We start from the raw sequence: 21,429 nt of genomic DNA, 5'->3' as shown, positions 1-21,429 counted from the left end.
AAAAAAAAAAAAAAAAAAAAAAAAAAAAGAGTGGAAAAGAAGGAAAAAGGAAAAAGAAAAATTGCAAGTTTGACGGCCTGCAGTGGAAAACACGATTGGCGACGAAAGGGAGAAAATTTCTCTGGGAGGGGAGGCGAACGATGCTCGCTCGAGGGTTGGAACTGAAGGCAGAGAGGACCAAAAAAACATCGGCAGAAGTGGCATCAACAGGTTCCAGAGGAGGGGAAGTTTCGTGAAGCGCACGGCAATTGTGGCCGAGGTTCGCGTGAAATGTTCTGCAACTCTCCCGAGGCGTTTGCGTTGGTTGTTTCGAGGATTCCCTTCTCGCGTTGATGCCTCGATTCCAATCTCCCTCCTCCATCCCGATATTAATTAATCCACGATGACATTCAGCTGAGGGAGAATCGTCATCACAACGGGAGAGCAAGTTGGATTGAAATTGTGATAATTTGGATAAGAAAAACGAGTCTCTTTACCTTTTTCTTTCTTTTTCTTTTTGATTTCGTGTCAAATACGATCGCTTGATTTTTTTTAATCGCTTTCCATCCCCCTTTATGATGGACACGTTTTGGAAACAAATCTTCCCCCGATCTCATAATATCCTCTATGAGTCGGGATGTTAAAATTTTTAAGACGGAAAGGGATGGAATGTCGAAATTGTTCAACAGAATGAAGAAAGTGTCGATTGAGGGTGAAAATCGTGTGTCGTTTTGTTAGGTTAAATAAATGTGATCGCAAGAATTGAAATAATATAATTGGCGGGCGTGATCGATAAAGAGAGAATAATTGTGAAAGAGTGATGAAAAATTACTGGGATAGAAGTTCGTTAAAACGTGGTTCATTGGAAAGACGGTAATCGTAAAATCGATCGATACAAATTCGCGACAATCTTGGCTGTGACGAGCGGTAAAAACATCGCATTTATTATTCATTATGGTTTTATTGTTCGATCAGCTACAGCTTGGCAGACGAGGAATTAAAAACTTCGTGCGCGACCAGGAATAGGTAATTCCCGTTTTAACGACACCGTTAATTCTGACGGGGAGCGCGAAAAAAAATCAAGGGGAGATCCGTCTTCGTTGAGATGCAATCGTTTCATGCAATAAAGTATCCCGTTCAAGAGAACATTAAGGATAAACTTTAAACCATGCATAAATCTTTACATCTCTCTTACTATTCCGTTTAAAGAAAATGAAATCATGGAAAATCGATTACAAAATCGAAAATGGCATTCAATTTTATTTATTATCGAAGAAAAGTTGGTGGAACAAGATTTTTATTATTATTAGACGTAAATCAAAAACCGATATATATTTTAATATTTTATCTTTTGCTATTAGATAGAAATTTCGACGAAGTGGAAGGGCCTGTTTCATGTGGGTCCCCTCAATGGTATCCTTTGGTTCCTTTGAGAGTGAATAAGAGTGAATAGTTACCGAGTAGATCCACTTCTAGCCAACTTGTATCTTCCCATTCCTTGTATTGGATCCTTGACTCTAAGGTTAATGATACGCTGCTGGATATCGTTTATTCCGCTGGTGCAGAGGTAGATTGAACGTGGGGTGATATCGGATTCGATTTTTTAATTTTAAAATATGAAAGGAAAATTTCGATATCCCATTTGCAATGTTAATTGTTTATGGAAAAAGAGTAAGTGAAATAAATGGATTTGCGATAAATGGTATATGAAAATATTTGAATGAAAATATTCGATCGAATAAGTAAATGTGTGATAAGCACTGTCGTCGAAGTAAGCAGAAAAAAATGATGGAAAATCAAAAACTCGGAGAAAATGGTTCGATCTCGGTTGATAAAATTATTTTAACGCGCGTTCCTCCATCCGATTACTTTCTTCGAATAAATCGGAGAATCGTGGAGCGGTGCGTTTACAGCGGTGCAATTGTAATAAACAGCTGCCTTTCCAGCGAAATTAAAACCGAGCCATACTCGTAAACCAAGCTTTTTCATAAACGCTTACACGCGATACACGTGAAGTTACTTTTTTCATGTGTTTTCGCGTATTTTTTACTCCCTTTATTTTTTTCTCCCTCCTCGCGGCCTCCCTTTTTTTTTTTCTTCTTTTTCTTTTATTCGTTACATTCCTAGCCAAAGATGAACGGGCTTTAATAAAAACTGTCGAAAAAATTCAGGAGCCAAATGATCGTAAAAAATAGACCTTTATTAAAAATTGAACGAGTTTTTGTAGATTTTCGAAAAATCTACAAAACGGTAAAAAAAAAAAAAAAAAAAAAGTGATGAACGTTACAGTGTTTCCGGGCAACATACGCGATAAAATGCAACACAGGCGTAAACAAATCCTCTCCGAAATTCCATCCCTGGAAATGTTGCGTTAGAGATCAACTTATCGAAATTAATTTCACGTAACCCGAGCCGTATCGCGTGAAAACGGGCAAGAAACGGAACAATCCCTCCCGAAATCCACTTCCGGACAATCGTATATTTTCGCGAAACGTGAGTCGACCATGAAAACTAAAAACCTAAGCTTTCAATTCAATTTTGCGTCGAACAAAATTGAAATCGAAACAGAGGCTGCCATCGCCTATGTCTCTTCTCTTTCTATGAAATTAATCGGGATTCATTATTTATTTAAGTTTTAATAATTTAACTCGAGACTGAATCTTCACGTATAACGAACTTATTTCATCCGCAATATCGTCGTTTCAATCGGAATGAAATTCTTATTCGAATTTTATCGATACTCGAGAAATTTTTTTTTTTAAATTTCACGATTAAGCGTGAGAGAACTCGACGAAATTGAAATGATATTCATGTTTCAAAATCGATTTCGCGTAACGCGTCATGAATTCTTTCGTTTCGCTGAAAACGACGATTGAAAAAAATCCATTCTTCGTATCGGTAGATATAGATAAGTTTGCAAACGCGTGTTGTAATTGCGAAATTAATGTAATTAGAACAACGATGATAAAACGGAACGATTCATCATTTCCTTGTCGTTTCGTGAATTTATCGATCTGCATTTATGACCGTGTCCATCGTTCGTCGTGTTATCATCGTATTTATCTTAATAACTTCGTTTTGTATATTCTCATATTTTAAAGAGTGAAAATATATTGTTTGTTGATTTAAAATATTATTTGATGAAAATTTTTTATACGAATCGTTAAATAATAACACGAAATACGTAAAAATTTCATTCATGCGAATGAAGACAAATTCTTCTATTTTCTTTGTAATTCTTTTCTTTTTTTTTTGTAAATATTATAAAATAAAATTCATTTTTTTTTTTTTTTAATATTTTCTTATCCAAAATTATCGCACTATTTTTTTTTTTTTTTTCAAGCTTGACCTAATTGCGTAAAATACAGTGAATTAGATCCATCAATCATAATAGTTTTTAGAATTCCTATCCGATTCCGGATTGCAGTTGTACCTTTGCGCCAAAATGATACGTGCATTTTGGGATTTCATGCCCGGTGCACAAAATCCGATAAAGCTTACGTGTGATAGGTAGCTCAGGATCGAACCTAGAACCACCTTTCTTTTGACTGCATCTTGGAAAAGGATCGAGAAACTTTGCTCGTAAATGTGTTTCGTTCTAACCCCTTTTCATTTTTCTCCCATAATTCTTTTTTTCCCACTAAAATCCCACATAATGAACACCGAAAGAATTTCACAAATTTTGATTGTGCTTACAATTACATATTTTCTTTTTGGAAAAAAAAAAAAGAAAATTATAGGACTATATTTCGCCTCGTTCTTTATCCCTATAATATACCAACTATCCAACAACGTTACTAGCGCTCGAAAATTGCAAATGTAATTTCTACGGAGCTATTTTATGTTGAATACACGAGTGCAAGTGCAATCCGCAATCGCGAAGGAATCCCTGGGAAGGAATTAAAGCTGACACGAAGAGCTCTCAAAATATCTATCTGCACAACGCCATCGCTATGTTTGTGTAATCACAAATAAACGCACACACGCAGCCTCTCCTACGTAATCTGCATGAAATTACGGAATAACGTATAATTAAAGTGCCATTAAAGATACGCCTATACAGAGACTGATATTTAAATTTAGATACCGATACTTAAAAATTTCGATGTTGAATGTTTCTGACAATGTTGATGAACTTTTAATTTTTCGAAAATAAAGTAAAAAGGGTTAAATGTCTCGTATTAGAAACAATAAGGAATGCTAATTTCTGGTCGATTGTTCTCATTTCGTTGTTTAATTTTATGTTGTTTTATTGGAATCAATATGACATGGATCTATTATTTCTCTTGCAAACAGTAAAACTTTACGAATAAATATAATTAATTAAAAATGGATATTATAAAATCTCTATTGTAAATACGAAATAAATTTTACTAAATGTGATTTGTAAATTTTAGGAATAAATATTCTTAAAATTATTATTTAAAAAAATATAGTTTTTCGAAAGGAATTAAATAATAAATAATAATAAATGAAGATAATTGTGAATATTAAAAAAATTAAATATAGATTGTATGAAATTTATTTTTGAAAAATACATTTACATTTCTTTTGCAAAATATTATACATTAGTAAAAAGTCAGTATCTTAAATATATAATAATATATATATAAAATAATAATATAGAATAAAACTTAGTAACTGTTAGAGCAGTATTTTTGATTGATCAGCAAATTCGAAGATGAAATTATTGTTAAAAAAAATGTTTATATTTAATTATTACTTTTCAATGTTGAATTTTATTATAATTTACAAATTTTAAAAAAATCATATTTAATTACTAAAATATTTTATGCAATTAAGTCACAAAAAAGTTCATATATTTACATTTTATAAACCAAATTAAATATATGTATACTTTATATTGAGTATTAACAAATAGTTGCATCAATCTATAATTTGAGAATCATATTGTCTTAATTTTAACAATTTTCTTTTTGTAATCTATCTTCTATTTTATGAAATCTTAAAAATTTATGATAAATTAGTCATTTTTAAAAATATTTTTGCTTATTTTATAACATTAACATTAACATTTCTTTTAAAATTTTTACAAACAAAAAAAAAAAAAAAGAAAAAAAGTTTAAGAAAAAAAAATTTAATTTGACAAGAAGCAATTTTCTGTACAAAAACTTTTAAATCAAAAAATGATAATATATGAAAATGATTTATCTTTTACAATATTACTCTATTATATTGTCTATTGATTTACTGTTTTAATTTACACGAATATGTAACTTTCTGATTGAATGTTACATTATCACAGAAACTGATATCTATTGAATCTATAAGAATCCTGTACAGTATCATATAATACATATCTTTAATTATTATTGGTCGTCATAATTTCAATTATTTCTTTATATATTACAAAAAAAATAATTACATTATTTATGACTAGGTATTAATTTTTTTTCTATCAATGTTTCTTGTCAATATTAAAGTTTTTATACACTAGATTATAAAGTTTGGTATATATATATATATATATATATAATATTAAAAATATTTTTGATCAAGCTTTACTTGTAATACTTCTAACAAAAAAAGAAACTCAAAAATTCAAAAAATTATGATACTTTAGAGATATATAACATGTTTATGTAGATATATCTTATGAATTTTTTTTTTTTTTTTTCCTACCCAAAATCACTTTAAGGAAATGAAATCAATCTTTAAGATTTTACGCAAACTATAAGAAAAATAACTAAAACAAAAAAAATTTCAGATAAAAGTTATTTCTTTTCATAAAGATTATCGTCTCGTTCTCGAAAAATTTAATTTGCAAGTTTGCAAATTTATAACGTAAAATGGAAAAATAACTAAATTTTTAAGGATTGATTTCATCGCCTTAAAGTAATTTTGGCGCCAAAAAAAATTGTGTAAACATATATAACATATATAAACATTATATATTTTTAAAATTTTATAATTTTTTGAATTTCTGAGTTGGGGATCATTTCTTGTAAGATAAATTTTGTTAATAATTACAATATTGAAAACAAATAACAATAAATTTTATAAAAATTTAAATAATATTTTTCCTATATTTTCATTCAAAATTATAAATATACTAAAATTTTTTATTTTTTATATACATACCTAAATAAAAAATAAAGAAATACTGTAATGTTTCAATTTTTGATTTCTGAAATTAGAATAAAATTTCAAATATATCATAATTAAATAGTCATAATAGTTATAACTCTATATAACTATATAATTCAATATATTTATATACTTACATTTTTATTATTTATTCTTTTATATCGCATGTGCAAATATCTATTTTATTCTCTACACATTCTACTGGACATTCTTTTTCTAGTTTTATATCTTGAATTTTCACTTTTATTGGCTTTTCATATTTACATATTACAGCGTACATATCACCACCTAATCGGCGCGCTAACCATCGATTTTTAACAACTGCTAATTTTAAACATTCACAAGTCATCTTTGCATGAAAATTCGTATGAAGTGTTCTACCCATTCCTTCCAATACAATAAGATCAACATCATGTTTCACCATTGCAAGACATAAGTCTAAGTTCAATCGGCTATTAAAATAATTCATAAAAATAATACTTAAAATAATCATCTTGATTATATATCATAATAATTACCTTAAATCAAGACAAGGTCCAGCCTGAGCAGTCTCCATAGCAATCAAACGATTTTCTTTTAGAGCACGTCTAATAACTTTGCATATGTTCGATGCATCTCGTAATGTTACAACCAATTCTGAATATGTAACATCATTTAATGCTGGCATAGAATTAGCACATAATATAACCTAAAATAATTTTTATTTTAATTTAATTAATGTATTATGATCAAATTGAAAGATATATATTTCAACTAACTTTTGTTCCTCGTAATAATAGATCACGAGCAAATGGTAAAATTCCTAATATTATATCAACTCCACTATTATCAACGAAGATAGCAGCACATTTATGTGGTATACCTATTTCTAATCTTTCTATCCAATCATCCAAATTATCAACTAACCAAGGTCTACCTAAGTAAAAAAAATATATTAATTTTATCGAGATTGTCTCTTTTGATAAATTACAATCGTAAATATTACAATGCAGCAATACCCGGTATTTTCGCTTGAGCTTCGGCAAAACCAAAATCTGTTGTTTCCATCAAAGTTGCAACAGCTTGTGCACCCCAATCAAACATATTACCACTCAAAACTCCCAATATTAATGCCTTTATTTTTTCCGCTTCTTCCAATTTATCAATAGTTATTATGCGACTTTTTAAATATTTTAAAGCTTCTTCATTTTCTTTCTTCTTTTGCTATATATAAAATAAATATTAAAATATTAGAAATATGTTATAATTAAATATATACTTGATAGAAATCCTAATACAAGAATAAACATAAGAATAAACTTTTCTGAAACTTACAAATAAATAAGGATCAGGAAAATCGAATTCCTTCATGCAATGTTCAATAGTGTCCAATAGTACTCTCACTGTAAGTGTCCCATAAGCACTATAATTCATTATATTACGAATGATAAAATTATAATATATTTTTATAAAATGTTAGATTTTTATTATTGAACAAAGCTTACAATGGTTCAAGATGTAGATAATGCAACCTGTCGACATATTTTTTCTTCAATTTTGTTGCTCTATCTTTTGCAGTTGGACTATGTGGTTGACTGTGAAGAGCTCTAGCTATGAATTTATCTACTGATTCTTCAAAACATTGAAGCCAATAATCTCTATAAATATTTATATATCATTAAAAAATGTATATAATATAAAAATTATTTATAATTTACCTAGCTTCTTTATCCTCGGCAAGATCAGTTGTATCAGGATTATAAGAAGCTGGATCTTTCAAAAGTGGACAAAATGTAACAGCAGTTTCTGCTTGGTCAATTTCTAATTGATCTATTTTAATTCCAAGATTAGTGCATGCTGTATCTTTAAATCCTGAAGATCCAGCATAATTTTCCAACCAGTTATATTCATTAGATTGTTCAGCACCATATAAAAATGCTCCAATTGCACCAAGATAACCTTCATGCCGAAGAAAAAGAGGTTTCACTTTTCCCTAGTTTTATAAAAAAAAATTTTATATATATATTATGCTTACATAAGAGAAAAATGAAAAGTTTAAAACTAACACGAGACCAATATTTGATAGAACATGAAATAGTATGCATTGATAGAGGATGATTACGAAGAAAATAACCACCAAAATAAACTTTATTCATATTATGCATAGTTGCATGTAAACTTGCTATTTGTCCAATATCATTACTTATAGTAAGTAAAAGACTTCTAACAAGATCTGCTTCAGAATATTTTGGTTGTCCTAAAATATAAAAAAAATATTTATTCGTTATTAATATTTGATTTGGTAATAATTAATACATAAATTATTTACTTTTTTTATGTCTACTTACCATCACTATTATAAAAAGTAGCTTTGCCAAAAGAAGCTGCAATAAGATTTCCAGGTAAACCTTGAGAAGCATAATCACCCCCATAAATATCTTTCACTAACATATCAACATTACGATGATCTCCTCTTTCTGCAAGTTGCAACAATTCATCAAAGCCCTAATAAAATATTTTTAATTATTTTTTAGTATTATATTTATTTGTTTCAGATAGAGATATAATTAAATTTATATATATATATATATATATCATATAATAAAAATAATAAAAAATATTTATAATATATATAAAGAAATTAATAAATATAAAGAGATTAATATCAAATTATTAATACCTTTTTTTTTGTGAGCAAAAAGCCTAATCCCCAAAATGTTCCTCCTCCTGTAGCTGTACCACCAACTCTTTCAAATACTTCATCAGATTCAACCTGAAAATATCATACATATTTTAAAAATAAAGAAGAATTTAGACAATTAATTATTATGTTTGTAACTTACTTTAAGAATACTGACACCACTACCAATATTTACTAACATATATGGAAATATGTTAGGACCAGCTTTTTGAAATTTATATTCAGGATTTCCATATCTTTCAAATTCAAATGCTTCACAAGATATATTTTTTAATAAAAAATTACAACCTTTTATTAGACATGCAATCTCATCTTCTTTATCAATTCTAAAATAATGTTTTACTTTTATTTTTGTTAATAGTATTTATTAAATTATATAAATTTTATTTAATAAATATAAATAATAAATATTATATAATAAATATTTAATAAATAAATATAAATTATATTTAATAAATTTAAATATTATTTTAAAATACTTACATTAAACCTAATTTTTCTTGTAGCAAAAAATTAAATTTATATGCTCCTCCACCAGTTACTTTAATATTTTTGCCATGAAATCTTTCAACATTTACTAAATTTTTTTTTACAAAATCCAAACAATTTTCAAGGTATCTAGTCTCAAATTTAACAAAATGAAGTCTATTGCCTTCATGTACTTTGTATGTACGTTCTCCAGTATTTCCTAAACCTGTATCCTCGTATAATGCTTTACGATAACTAATTGTTGAATAATAAGCTATTTTTGTCAAAGATAATCCTGTAATTAAATGAAAATCAAAATAATCTTGAATTGTATTATTAAAGGACTATGATGATTTCGAATTTTAAAAATTAAAAATAAATATATATAATTTTCAAAGACCGTTTGAAGGATAACCTTATAATTGAATTTATATAAAATACATAAAATCTTTTACAGAATGTTAATAAAATATACAACATAATACATACCAATATCAATAGCAAATTTTTGAGCATTTTTCAAATTTGCAAATACTTCAACTGCACCTGGTAATTTTATGGAATGATTTCGTTCATTCGTTTCCATTTTACATTTATCTTAACGAAACTACTATACTTCGAACAGTAGGTGTTTTCACAATTAGCAATCAGTATACATCACGTTAAATAATAATTTTATCAATATTTAAATATTTGTTAATAAATATCACATATATGCAGTGAAAAATTTTCTTATCTCTAGGACATACATCAACGCGCATGAATTAAAATTTTGTTTACTCGAAATTTATCGCGTTGATCTAAAAAAATGGCTATTAACATTAGATAGACAGAAGCGCCCCATTCATATATATAATAATAACGTTTGATTTTAATAAAAAATTATGCACAAAGCTTAATTATATATGCAAAGCAAATTATGATAAAAAAATAATATACATTAATTATTTAAACAATTTAATAATAAAAATGATTCTGTAATGTATTTTTGGTAGAGAAAGAATCTATATAAGAATTTATTACAATAAAGCATAAATTATCTTTTTATACATATCTAATTCCTATAATATATTTATATACTAATATTTGCAATTTTAATTTGTTTGATATAGCAACATTTATAAAATGTCTGATAAAAAAAATTATATATAATTTTATATATTCATAAATCATATATTATTTTATTTATAATTAATTTATATCACAAAATTTAAAAAAAAAATTTAATAAAAAATACATTAAAAAATATTTTGTAATAATTAAAATATATTAAATAATTTAGATTTTACACAATATGTTCCTGACAATTTTTACTAGAATATTTATAAAATATAATACAATAATTTACAGTATATTGCAATTAAAATTAATTATATTGCACTTTCATAAATATATTTACTATACATATATATATATATATATATATGTATAAGTATATGTATATGTATATGTTAATTACAAAGAAACTAGAATTTAATTACATATAAATATTATTATCAAATATTATTCATACAGTTACTATTTTTAGTTAAGTTTATTATATATATTATACTGATAAAATTACTATGTATTGATAAAAATAATGCTTAACAGTTTATTAAAATGTGTAAATACTAAAAATGCAAGAACAAAATTAAAATATTTTATATTATTAAGTATTTTATACATAAAAAATAATTAATTAAATGTTTTATTACAAGTATAAGTTTTTTATATATCTATGTATTTTATACAAAATTTTTATTCAATATATTTATATTAATCATAATTTATATATTTTTTTTAAAACACACTAATCGCGCATATTTTTAATTATAAGCGCATATATTATATTATACATGTATTAACAATTATTTATTATAACAAAATTATGATTGATTTAAAATCTAATTATGAATTTCTTAATTTTTAATAAAACTAAAAAAGTTTATAATTTTTTTAAGTTTTAATCATTTTTGTTTTTTTCATTTTCATTTATTATTTTTAAATTATTTTGTTTTATTTTTTATTACACATCCATTTGGAAATATCAAACATGTAATTTCCCTGATAGAGACCCTGTTTATCAAAATCATATATATGTTCTAAAATTTTTAAATAGATTTTGTATTCTTTTCTTTTGATAAAAGAGGAATTGATTTCAATTTAATGTTCTGTAATAAATTATACGAGTCATATGTACAATATTTATCAGATAAGAAAGGAATATAAAATGCTCGGAAAAATCGGTGTGATCTAAAAAATAAATAAAAAATTCAATAAAATATTAAGTTAATAAATATTATAGATAATATAAGAAAATTCATGTAACATATAATTCACTTACTTTGCTGAATTTAAAAATTTGGATGATTTTATTATTGTAAAATTATCATTGAATTGAGAATAATTTGGTTCTAAAATTGTTTCAATACCATTGTCCAAGTCTAACACAAAATGGCATTTATCTAAATTAAACTACAATAATGTGCATTAAATTAGTTAAATTCAATAATAATTATATAAAAAATCTATGCAAAACTTCTAAAATCTACATTTTAATATCTTCATATTGTGTTATGAATAATAGCTTACATAACGTGTAGGTTCTTCTTTATTCATATCATTAAAATAGGGTTGTATAATACTAGTTGCATTTTCATGGTTTAAAAAAGGTTGTGGTAATTGACCTTTAAATTCTGACCTTAGATATTGAAGTTTCCAACTACAATATTTTTATTTAAAAATATGAAATATTTTATATTGTATTTGTCAAGAAATGTGTTACTTACTTATTTGATGGAAAGAAAAAGCTACTTGGAAATCTATGCCATTCTTTACCAATACAAAAATTAATATTAATATCCTTAGATATTTCTCTTTCTAAACCAAGTTTATTAGTATCAATCAGTACTTCCATTGGTGCATAATAACCTAATATTTAAGAAAAAAATGAAAAAATTTTATTTTAATTAACTTTCAAATTTTAATTAACCAAAATTTTTTACCTTTATATATTGCCAATGATCTTGATATTCCAAGAAGACCACATATTAAAATAGCAAAACATGTAATATAAACAGTATATTGCAAATAATGATAAGCAATATGTAAAGAACTAATTTTTGTCCTGATAAAAAAATATAATTTTTGAATAGTATCTACAGCTATACCTCCAGCCATACAAATCATTGGATACACAGGAAACAAAAATCGTTCTTCCTGTAATATAAAAATATTATAAAAATATAAATATAATATAATATAATATAATATAATATAATAAAAATATAATTAGATATATATAATGTTAAAAAATATCATTTAATTTACCTTATGAGGTTGTGAAAAAAACACTAGAAACCAAAGATACAATGGCGCCAAAGAATACCAGTAAGATAAACATAAACGATCTCTTGGTCTAGCTGGTACAATTAGCCACACTAAAAACTATAATGTTGATTATGATATCAAAAATTATAAAGTTTTAGATTATTGTTTTCATAAATATTACCAATCCAAATGGAGCACAAATAGCACCAATAAAAACGAAATTAAAGTTTAAAAATCCATTATAAATATAATAGCTGAAAGGTTCTATTCCATAAATATTTGGCCCATGATTAGTAAAAACATTGTACATTACAATATTTAAAGGTGCTATAACTAGTTTACCATAATACATTGAATCAATCCATATCATTGGTATTAAAACAACAGTACCAGATATGACTACCCATTTTATAAATTTATTCCATTCTTGTTTATGTAATAACATTTCTATTGCAATTGGTAACCTGCAAATTGATATGAAAAATATTTATATAACTATTTAATTTTTACACTTTAATTTTCTATATAGTACAAATAAAAATACCCAAGTAATGCTGCAAATGGCCATCCTAATAAAGTAGATAAAGCTGTAGCAAAAATTGCTAATTCATACTGACGTCCATACCATGCTGCTGTTGCAATAGTACTCAAATACCTATATAAAAATATATAATATTAATTTAAATGATTTAATTTTGCACATTCATTTTATATATTATTATTTTTAAACATACATTGAAAAGGAGGATGGTAAAAATGCAGCACTAGCAATGTACATGCCAGAGCTAAGAATGAGAAATACTAATGTTAATCTGCCTATGTGAATTCCAAATTCTCTGCATACATTTCTATTAGAAAAATGATAATATTTTTTAATATTTTAAGATAAAATTTATCATTAATGAATCTATATTATTAACAATATAATATGATTCATAAGATATATACTTATAAAAATATACTTCAGACAATGCACAACCCACAGATAATAGGCATCTTACAAAATAGAAAACTAAAACAGGATTTGGTTCTAACAAGTAATGATAAAGTTTTGCTGGTACCATATGAATCAATAAATACATGTATGATCTTAATGCATATTGTGGGCTATATTCCCATGTTTGTTGACCATTGCCATAAAGTAGATAATGACTCTAAAACATAAAATATATGAAAGAAAATATTTTTGTAAAACAAATAATCTATTTATTAAAACAGAATAATATAAAACAAACACATATATAAACATTATTAAAAATTAAAAAAATTATTAAGAATTATTCCTTACTGGTTCCCAATAATTATATGTTTCATCACAATCTGTTATATGACTCCATATAGCAGAACAAAATCTAGCAGATAGAAGTAATTTAAATGCTGTATCCACACAAGGATAAATAAGACCAATATCAGAGGATTCTTCAGGTCTGAAACATACATTCTTAATTTTTCTTGAAATTTGTATTTAATTTTATGCACATTTAATTTTTATAATTTATAATTTTATTATTTTAGACATTTCATATTAATCATGAAATAAAAAAATAAAAATACCTAATAATAATTAATAATAATACAAATTTTATAAAATAACATATAGATATTTGTAATTTCTTATTAAAACAATTAATATCAAATTGTCAAAGAAAAAAGGTTAACCGGTATATAATGTTTATTTTTATTAAATGTAAAAGAACACAAAATTTTTTTTTCCATGTTTTATTATTAAGAAAAAAAAATTATTGTCTACTTTGAAAATCTTCTGCCATTCAACTTTTTCAGTTCTTTCTTGGAAATAAAAAGCTGACGTTGACGTTGATTCGGCGCCATGATTTTTCAAAACCTTTGAAGCTAAATATTTTTTTAACTGTGTAACTATATTAATAAAATATTTAGAAATATTAAAATTTTATATATATTATTTTATTAATTAATAAAAATTATTTTTATGATTACAATTATGTAACATTAATTTATACAAATATTTTATATGTAATCTTATATATTTTCTTTATTATTGCATAAAAATATTTTCTTTATAAATTTCTTTTTTATATTATTATAATTATAATGTTTATTATAATTTCCTTTTTTTTCAAAAGTTTTCTATATATTAAACAATTAACATAGTATATAAACATATATATATTTCCATAGTAACAATATAAACTTGTTAAAAATGGAGATTGAACATAAATATACATTTGTGCCTCTTGTTCAAAAAAATCTTATTAATATAAATGATAAAAAAATTCAAGAATTTCTTTCTAAATGGTAATAATATTAGTATTATTGTTATTGTTATCTATTTTTGATTTATATATATATTTGCAAAATTTTTTTATTCAAATTTAAATATAACAACTTGTTATAATAATAAGTTCTTTTTCAATTTTTAGGGGAATTAAAGGAAATTTTATTATCCAGCATTTTACATTCAATGAACCTTTTCAAAAATATCATAAATATCATTTAGCTGAAGTCAGTACATTAATTATGTAGTTTTTATTTTAAAATGCTTTTACTTTAAAATAATTTTAAAAAAATTTTAAATTTAATATTTTTATTATTTTTTCATTTTTCTAGGCTTTTTTTAAAGATAGTACTGTTGCTAAAGAATTATTAACAAAGCAAGGAAATTATTGGGCAAAACAAGGTAACTAAAGATATTTTTCTATATGATATTATATATTATTAATTTTTGTTTATTTAATAGATATAATAGCATCAAGTGTAGAAATAAATCCTATTTCTTGTTCTGTTTTAAATATGTCTTTCTTCAATAAATTAAAAGATCCTAAAAATGGAATTGTGCACAAGTCTGGAGCAATTTGTAAAAGATTTGATATGGAAATAGAAAATTTTCTAATCTCTGATAATCTTAGAGCAGTATAGATTTTTACTTATTTATAATTATAATTAATTAGTTTTAATATATATATTTATTTATATATATATTTAATATATAATTATACATTCATTTATAATAAATTTATAGATGTTATTAGATGAAGAATGTCCAGAGTATAATTTATATTTAAAAGATGAACGAGAAGAATTTATATTTTTTATTTTTCAAATGCTTGTTCTTGGAGGAATATTGTGTCAATATGAAGATATTTTAAATCCATATTTAGAAGTAACAAGAGCCATGTATAAGGATTTAATAAAGTTGAGTGATATAATAGTTTATAAGTATTCTGTTTATATAATAATAATTATACAATAAATAATTATATTTTTCTATTATTTAGAGTACAAAAAAATGAAGATACTGATTTATCAATTAGTACAATAGTTTTACAAGTAGTAGCTAAAGATAGTAAAGGAGAAGCATATTTTCCATATGAGCCATCACATATGCAAAATATAGGATTTCTATTAATTGACAGTGTAACTCATGAAATTACAACATTTTTGCATCAGTTTGGCGAATATTGTCTTTCACAATGATTAAAAAAAATTTACAGAAAATTATATCATAAATATATTTTATGAAAAAAAAACATTACTCTATATATCAAATCATTATATTATGCATTATTTATATTATATATTTATCATGTACTTAATATTCATTAATTTGTTAAAACATAGTAAAAATTGATAATTTAAAATTTAGCAGTTTGTCTATTTAATTAATTAATTGTTATTAATACATAATTATTTAATAATATTAATACATAATTTAAGATATTATTTATTGATGCATGATTCACTTTATATATGTGTAAAATATAAATATAATACTATGTATAAATACACTATAAATAATAATATTCTTTATTTGTAATGTTATCTTTTTCTGTATTATTATATTATTCTTAAGATTATAATGTTTGTTAAGACGAAAAACATGAGGTAAATATAAAAATTGAAATATAATTCTAATCACAGCATTTCTTTCATGGCTTGTGAATTTTTTCATGAAAATTTTTTTGCTATTTAATTTAAGTAAATATGTATATTACTTTCTAAATAATAACTGTTTAATCTTTGCAATAACAATATTTTCTTAAATGAAATAAAGAATTTTCTACACATCTTGCCTGAGACCCATACATATTAATTCTACTAACATCTGAAATCTAAAAATTTTGATATAATTATTTTTATTTTTTTATTTTTTAATGATTATATTAATAAATATAAATAGTGAACTTACTTTGGTCAAAAAACTACTTTTTTTTATATCATAAGTAATACTGACTTCAAATAAAGCAGCTCCTGGTTCTGTTTTTACTTTTAATTGATAGGTTTCAATAGTTAATTTTGTTTTTGCACTAAAATCTCCTATAAAACCATCTTGATCTCCCGATTTTTGAAATTTCAGTAAACCTATAATTTTACATTTTAATATTTATCAATTAACATAAAAAAAAATATAATTGTTTATAATACCTTTATTAGGTATAAGTTTAGCAGCCCACAATATTTCTTTTATTTTCAATTTTTCACATATATCACGATGATCTTCTGTATAACTATTAAGGAATTGAATAAAATACTTAGCTGCAGCAATAACATTATCATTGTCAATTGAAATTTCTTGCCAATTAAGACATGCACACCAATGTGGTTCTATAAATGCATCCGCACAAGTTCTATCTAATGGTATCTGTATTATCATGTATATTTATTAATTTTTAAATTTAAATATAATTAAATATTAATGTTATATTTAATCTATAGCAAAAAATAAAAATTGTGTCACCATAATTTTATTTGGAAACATTTATGCGAAAAATCAATGATTGCTTAATAGACATTATAAATATTAAATATAATTTTTAATTTATCTACCTTATCAAATAAGCTAATAGCTCTCTGATGACGATCTCCATTTTTTGGTGTTTCAAAATTTAATATACTTTCTAATGTTTTGTGAATATCAAATGGAGTTGTTAAATAACGTGTATTATGTAAAAAATTTGCATAAGCTTCTGGATAAACTTTTTTAAACCACAATGGAAATACAAATGAAAAGTATGGTAGTCTTTCTTCTTGTTTACCCTGTAGAGTATTACGAATTTCTGCAAACCTTAAAAATAAAATTTTCAATATTACAAATATATGTTTTCAATATATTAAGAATAAAATTTTTATGATATAATACAATATTCAAAATAAAATTTTATTCAATTCAATTTCATATATTATACAAACCTATGTCCATGATCACTCATTATTATCAATACTGTATTATTCAAGTGACCAAATTCATGTAAATCTTTTATCCAATTATAGAAATCTTCATCTACCATTCCTATATCATTATAAGAATCATGTGAAAGTTCTCCATGAAATCCAAACAGAAATTTTGGTTGATGTTTATAAACATTAAAAATTTCTTTAATATAATTTAACATTACCTACAAGAGTAATAAATTTAATGATCAAATTGATAATCTTAATAATAATAAATCTTAATAAAAAATATTAAAATTTGAAATACCATGTGTCTTGGAATGCCTCCAACACAAAATTTATTATAATATCTAAAATATGGTGTGGCAGCCAAATAGAAAGTTCTCATGTAATGATCAGTTGGTTGTTTATTGAAACCCTTTAGACGATATGTAAAAGTTCCAATATGATGAACGTCTTCCATAAATCCTGTTATATAACTATTTTCTTTATACTGATTCCATATCATTGGATATACATTGACATACTTTGCTTTTAATCCCATGCGTTTCCTAGTATCTGGAAGTTCAAGTTCAATCTTTCCAGTAAGAATAGGAATAAGAGCTTGTGGTGTTCCATCACCTACTATATTATATCCTTCTAATATTAAAGCATCTAAGTATTCTTTTAAATATTGATATGTTTTTGGTAATTTACGTATAAATGTATTTCTGGATAAAGAATCAAAACCAAACATAAGTACATTTAACTTAAGAGCTTTGTTCCCAACATTTTCCCATTTACTTTTTTCTTTTACTTTAGGATCATCCTTTACTCCAACCATGATACTATGCCATCTAAAAAATTTTGTAAGAAATAAATTAATCAATAGATAATAATCAATTAATTATTATTTTTAATATATACTTACTCATTTCCATTTTGTGATTCACATTTAACATCAACAAAATCACTGTATTTTAAAACATAGGAATCATCAGATTCAATAGGAGTCATAAATGATACATTGTAATCATCATCTCTGAGAATTTCTATAAATGTAATTGAAACAATTTTAAAATACAATAATATAAATATTATAAAATATTACTGTAAATGTGTAAATTTCACAAAATTTACCACTGAAAAGACAAGTTATAGATCCATATTTTTTTTTTGCTTTATTACTAATAACCAATCTTGAGCCACGAAGAATAACCCAATCTTCTGGTGTACATTGCAAGGGAGAAACATCATGAATGAATTTGGTAATTTCTGGATTAGAAACATCTAATTGAGGTAGTTTACAAGCCACAATTCCTTCCCTAAGGACATATGAACCTTTCTACTTTTTTTTATCTAATAAAATTTTTCTAATAAAATTAATTGTATACCCAATATAAGGTTGTTCAGATTCCTTAATTAACTGAGATATGTGTATTCTGAAATGATATAAGTTATCAAAATATGAATTATAATATAAAATAGTTCATTCTTATATTGAAATGAATAAAATATTTACTTACAATTTATCTAAATTTGATAATTCATTATCATTAAATCCTAATTCCGAACGAAAAACTTGAATAACACAAAACAGCAATAAAATAAATAATGCTGTTATTATTAAACGTCGAAAATAACATGACATAATCTTCATTTTTATTTATCATAAAATTACCTAAAAGGCAAAATTTTTTCCTAAAATATTTTCTTCATCCAAAATATATATCTATGTTGTAAAATACAATTAAAATTTAATGTAATAAAAATAACAAATAAAAATATTTATTCATAGACATACAAATTTATTATAAATATTAATAATTAACATCAATTTAAATAAAACAAAGTATTAAAAAATAATACAGAATAAATATATAAATACAAAATTTCAAGTTTAAAAGAATAATCAAACAAAACATATAAAATATAATCTTAAAAAAAATAATCTTAAAAAAAATAAATGAATACAGAAATTATATAAGTTTAATTTTATTAAAATCAAATAAAGTTATATATAACAATAATTTTATATTGTTTCAACAGACCATTGTATAAAATTCTTTCCTAAAAAATTAACTAATAAGAATCTATTTTTATAAAATATGTATAAATTTAATACGTATACTTCGTGAAAATGTATAGAATTAATAACTTTGATCTATAATTAAGTGTGTGAAAAATAACAACATTTCGTTTGAAACAAACTTAATTGATTCTTTTTTAAAACAATCCTTAGGTTAAAACAACTTTAGGATTTAATAAATAAATAATTAATCTACCGTGACTTTTTTTTTTACCAGTTTTCTAATAATAGTCACAAATAATGTCTTCAATTTACATCATTAATTATTCCCTTTTTCATTTTTCTATTTTCTTATTTTTTTTCATTCAATAATAAGATCATAAACTATAATTAATCATATAAGATATTTCTTGAAATTTGTTTTTTTCTTTCTTCTTTCATTGTATATTTGCCTTCTTTTAGAATTTCTCTTTGGAAATTTATCACATCATGTTGAAACAGCGAAAAAACATTGGCGAATATTGACATACTCTATCTTTCCCGTGAAACTGAGAATTAACTTCAGTTTTGAACTATAGATATAACTACCATTAGGGCGCGTCATTTGAGAAAAATAGAAAATATATCTTGATATGCATATGGATATGAAAAGAGAAAAATACAAATTAAATCTTTAATGTATTTACGACGTTACAAAACATCATCACATCATCATATATTATCTTTTTGTTACACACAATTTAAAACTTATCATGTGCGATGACATTATATAGTTTTTAAAATTAATTTTTTCTTTTATATAAAATTATTTACAATAAAATTATTTACAATAATTAATGGAAATATACATTATTAAACACTTATTATAAGATTGAATCATTTAAAAAATTAAAAATGCTTCTACTTCAATCATAAAATAGAAAAATACATATTTTTATCCTACAATTATTCTATATTAATTTACATTTGATTACTTCTTATAATATATAAACATATATATAAACATAATATAAACATATGATTTCATAATATTAAATATTTATCAATTTCTTTTATAATATTTCTTTTTTAAGAATATATTGTATTTGAAATTCTGTAATAATATATGTATAGCATTTAATAGATTATAATAAAATAATTAAAGAATCAATAATACAGTAATACTTGAAGATATTTTTTGAAATTTTCTTACTATTCAAATTATAGAAATTGATTTATATGCTTGAACTCATTTTAATGCAATATAATTAAGACAATTTCGTAATATCAATTAATTTCAATTTTTATATTATAATAATATGAAAATCATAAAAATTTAATTTTTTATAGATTAAAATGATAATTGATCAATTTTTATTTTATTCCGTCAAAGACTGATTTATTTAAATTGTAATAAATTAATGAAAATAGAAAATTTATATTTTCTGAAACATTCCGATTTCTGAAGCATTACTGTATCAGTAATTTGTATAAATAATTTAATTAAAAATGCAATTTCCTAATCATTTCAAATAATAAAATAAAATAATAACGATAAAAAAAAAAACAAATTATTAGAATATTATTTACATGCGCGCGCGCGCACACACACACACATATCATAAATATATATATATTATATATTATATATTATATTTATGATATTTTCATGCATAATGTAATTATGATATCAGGATAATAAATGTATATATTGGATTTCAAATCTTGTTGCAACATTTAATCGAGT

General features: G+C 23.8%; 4 protein-coding genes across 6 annotated transcripts; 1 reads left to right on the top strand and 3 right to left on the bottom strand.

The window, feature by feature from the left end:
• Positions 1 to 6,224: 6,224 nt before the first annotated feature.
• On the bottom strand, positions 6,225 to 10,082 carry LOC102679046 (pantothenate kinase 4). The gene is made up of 13 exons (XM_006610009.2): positions 9,725 to 10,082; positions 9,251 to 9,530; positions 8,910 to 9,093; positions 8,747 to 8,839; positions 8,415 to 8,571; positions 8,133 to 8,323; positions 7,785 to 8,059; positions 7,572 to 7,724; positions 7,402 to 7,489; positions 7,086 to 7,290; positions 6,846 to 7,003; positions 6,606 to 6,775; positions 6,225 to 6,539 (listed from the first exon to the last, which is right to left on the bottom strand). The coding sequence occupies exons 1-13, from the start codon at positions 9,819 to 9,821 to the stop codon at positions 6,236 to 6,238; spliced, it is 2,355 nt and encodes a 784-aa protein (XP_006610072.1). The 5' UTR covers positions 9,822 to 10,082; the 3' UTR covers positions 6,225 to 6,235.
• Positions 10,083 to 11,201: 1,119 nt separating this feature from the next.
• LOC102678747 (alpha-1,2-mannosyltransferase ALG9) lies at positions 11,202 to 14,434 on the bottom strand. Of its 2 annotated transcripts, none has more exons than XM_031515363.1 (12): positions 14,298 to 14,434; positions 13,836 to 13,974; positions 13,496 to 13,701; positions 13,282 to 13,395; positions 13,092 to 13,202; positions 12,890 to 13,011; positions 12,548 to 12,657; positions 12,223 to 12,436; positions 12,007 to 12,148; positions 11,810 to 11,939; positions 11,562 to 11,692; positions 11,202 to 11,470 (listed from the first exon to the last, which is right to left on the bottom strand). In XM_031515363.1, the coding sequence occupies exons 1-12, from the start codon at positions 14,375 to 14,377 to the stop codon at positions 11,329 to 11,331; spliced, it is 1,641 nt and encodes a 546-aa protein (XP_031371223.1). In that variant the 5' UTR covers positions 14,378 to 14,434; the 3' UTR covers positions 11,202 to 11,328. The 2 variants fall into 2 exon arrangements, with proteins under 2 accessions (XP_031371223.1, XP_006610069.1); XM_006610006.2 differs by having other exon boundaries at positions 12,548 to 12,664; positions 12,729 to 13,011; positions 14,298 to 14,377.
• LOC102677038 (cilia- and flagella-associated protein 300-like) lies at positions 13,843 to 16,043 on the top strand. 2 transcript variants are annotated; one of them, XM_031515364.1, is made up of 7 exons: positions 13,843 to 13,972; positions 14,705 to 14,821; positions 14,947 to 15,028; positions 15,134 to 15,203; positions 15,342 to 15,436; positions 15,546 to 15,718; positions 15,802 to 16,043. In XM_031515364.1, the coding sequence occupies exons 2-7, from the start codon at positions 14,727 to 14,729 to the stop codon at positions 15,998 to 16,000; spliced, it is 714 nt and encodes a 237-aa protein (XP_031371224.1). In that variant the 5' UTR covers positions 13,843 to 13,972; positions 14,705 to 14,726; the 3' UTR covers positions 16,001 to 16,043. The 2 variants fall into 2 exon arrangements, with proteins under 2 accessions (XP_031371224.1, XP_006610053.2); XM_006609990.2 differs by having other exon boundaries at positions 15,264 to 15,436.
• Positions 16,044 to 16,307: 264 nt separating this feature from the next.
• On the bottom strand, positions 16,308 to 20,386 carry LOC102677188. The gene is made up of 11 exons (XM_006609991.2): positions 19,978 to 20,386; positions 19,201 to 19,355; positions 19,069 to 19,116; positions 18,815 to 18,999; positions 18,606 to 18,726; positions 18,003 to 18,531; positions 17,714 to 17,919; positions 17,351 to 17,588; positions 16,949 to 17,165; positions 16,713 to 16,885; positions 16,308 to 16,635 (listed from the first exon to the last, which is right to left on the bottom strand). Exons 2-11 carry the CDS (start codon positions 19,332 to 19,334, stop codon positions 16,537 to 16,539), a joined length of 1,950 nt encoding a protein of 649 aa, XP_006610054.1. The 5' UTR covers positions 19,335 to 19,355; positions 19,978 to 20,386; the 3' UTR covers positions 16,308 to 16,536.
• Between the last annotated feature and the right edge of the window lie 1,043 nt (positions 20,387 to 21,429).

This window comes from Apis dorsata, unplaced genomic scaffold (assembly GCF_000469605.1).
Source record: "Apis dorsata unplaced genomic scaffold, Apis dorsata 1.3 scaffold_68, whole genome shotgun sequence".
Classification (NCBI taxonomy): Eukaryota; Metazoa; Arthropoda; class Insecta; order Hymenoptera; family Apidae; genus Apis; species Apis dorsata.
Note: the sequence above shows the minus strand (reverse complement) of the source record. Positions and strands in the feature narration are given on the sequence as shown.

What these genes read in the sequence shown, in the direction of transcription:
- LOC102677188 (XM_006609991.2), bottom strand. Translation starts at nt 19,334, where the DNA reads ATGAAGATTATGTCATGTTATTTTCGACGTTTAATAATAACAGCATTA. An exon ending in TTATCAAATTTAGATAAATT is followed by an intron (nt 19,117 to 19,200) that starts GTAAGTAAATAT and finishes ATATCATTTCAG; the next exon opens with AATACACATATCTCAGTTAA. An exon ending in AAAGTAGTTTTTTGACCAAA is followed by an intron (nt 16,636 to 16,712) that starts GTAAGTTCACTA and finishes CAAAATTTTTAG; the next exon opens with ATTTCAGATGTTAGTAGAAT.
- LOC102679046 (XM_006610009.2), bottom strand. Translation starts at nt 9,821, where the DNA reads ATGGAAACGAATGAACGAAATCATTCCATAAAATTACCAGGTGCAGTT. An exon ending in TTTTGCTCACAAAAAAAAAG is followed by an intron (nt 8,572 to 8,746) that starts GTATTAATAATT and finishes ATATTTTATTAG; the next exon opens with GGCTTTGATGAATTGTTGCA. An exon ending in AGCTCAAGCGAAAATACCGG is followed by an intron (nt 7,004 to 7,085) that starts GTATTGCTGCAT and finishes TTTTTTACTTAG; the next exon opens with GTAGACCTTGGTTAGTTGAT.
- LOC102677038 (XM_006609990.2), top strand. Translation starts at nt 14,727, where the DNA reads ATGGAGATTGAACATAAATATACATTTGTGCCTCTTGTTCAAAAAAAT. An exon ending in CAAGAATTTCTTTCTAAATG is followed by an intron (nt 14,822 to 14,946) that starts GTAATAATATTA and finishes TTCAATTTTTAG; the next exon opens with GGGAATTAAAGGAAATTTTA. An exon ending in TCTCTGATAATCTTAGAGCA is followed by an intron (nt 15,437 to 15,545) that starts GTATAGATTTTT and finishes ATAAATTTATAG; the next exon opens with ATGTTATTAGATGAAGAATG.
- LOC102678747 (XM_006610006.2), bottom strand. Translation starts at nt 14,377, where the DNA reads ATGGCGCCGAATCAACGTCAACGTCAGCTTTTTATTTCCAAGAAAGAA. An exon ending in TTTGTGCTCCATTTGGATTG is followed by an intron (nt 12,665 to 12,728) that starts GTAATATTTATG and finishes TCAACATTATAG; the next exon opens with TTTTTAGTGTGGCTAATTGT. An exon ending in TTTTTCTTTCCATCAAATAA is followed by an intron (nt 11,940 to 12,006) that starts GTAAGTAACACA and finishes AAAATATTGTAG; the next exon opens with TTGGAAACTTCAATATCTAA.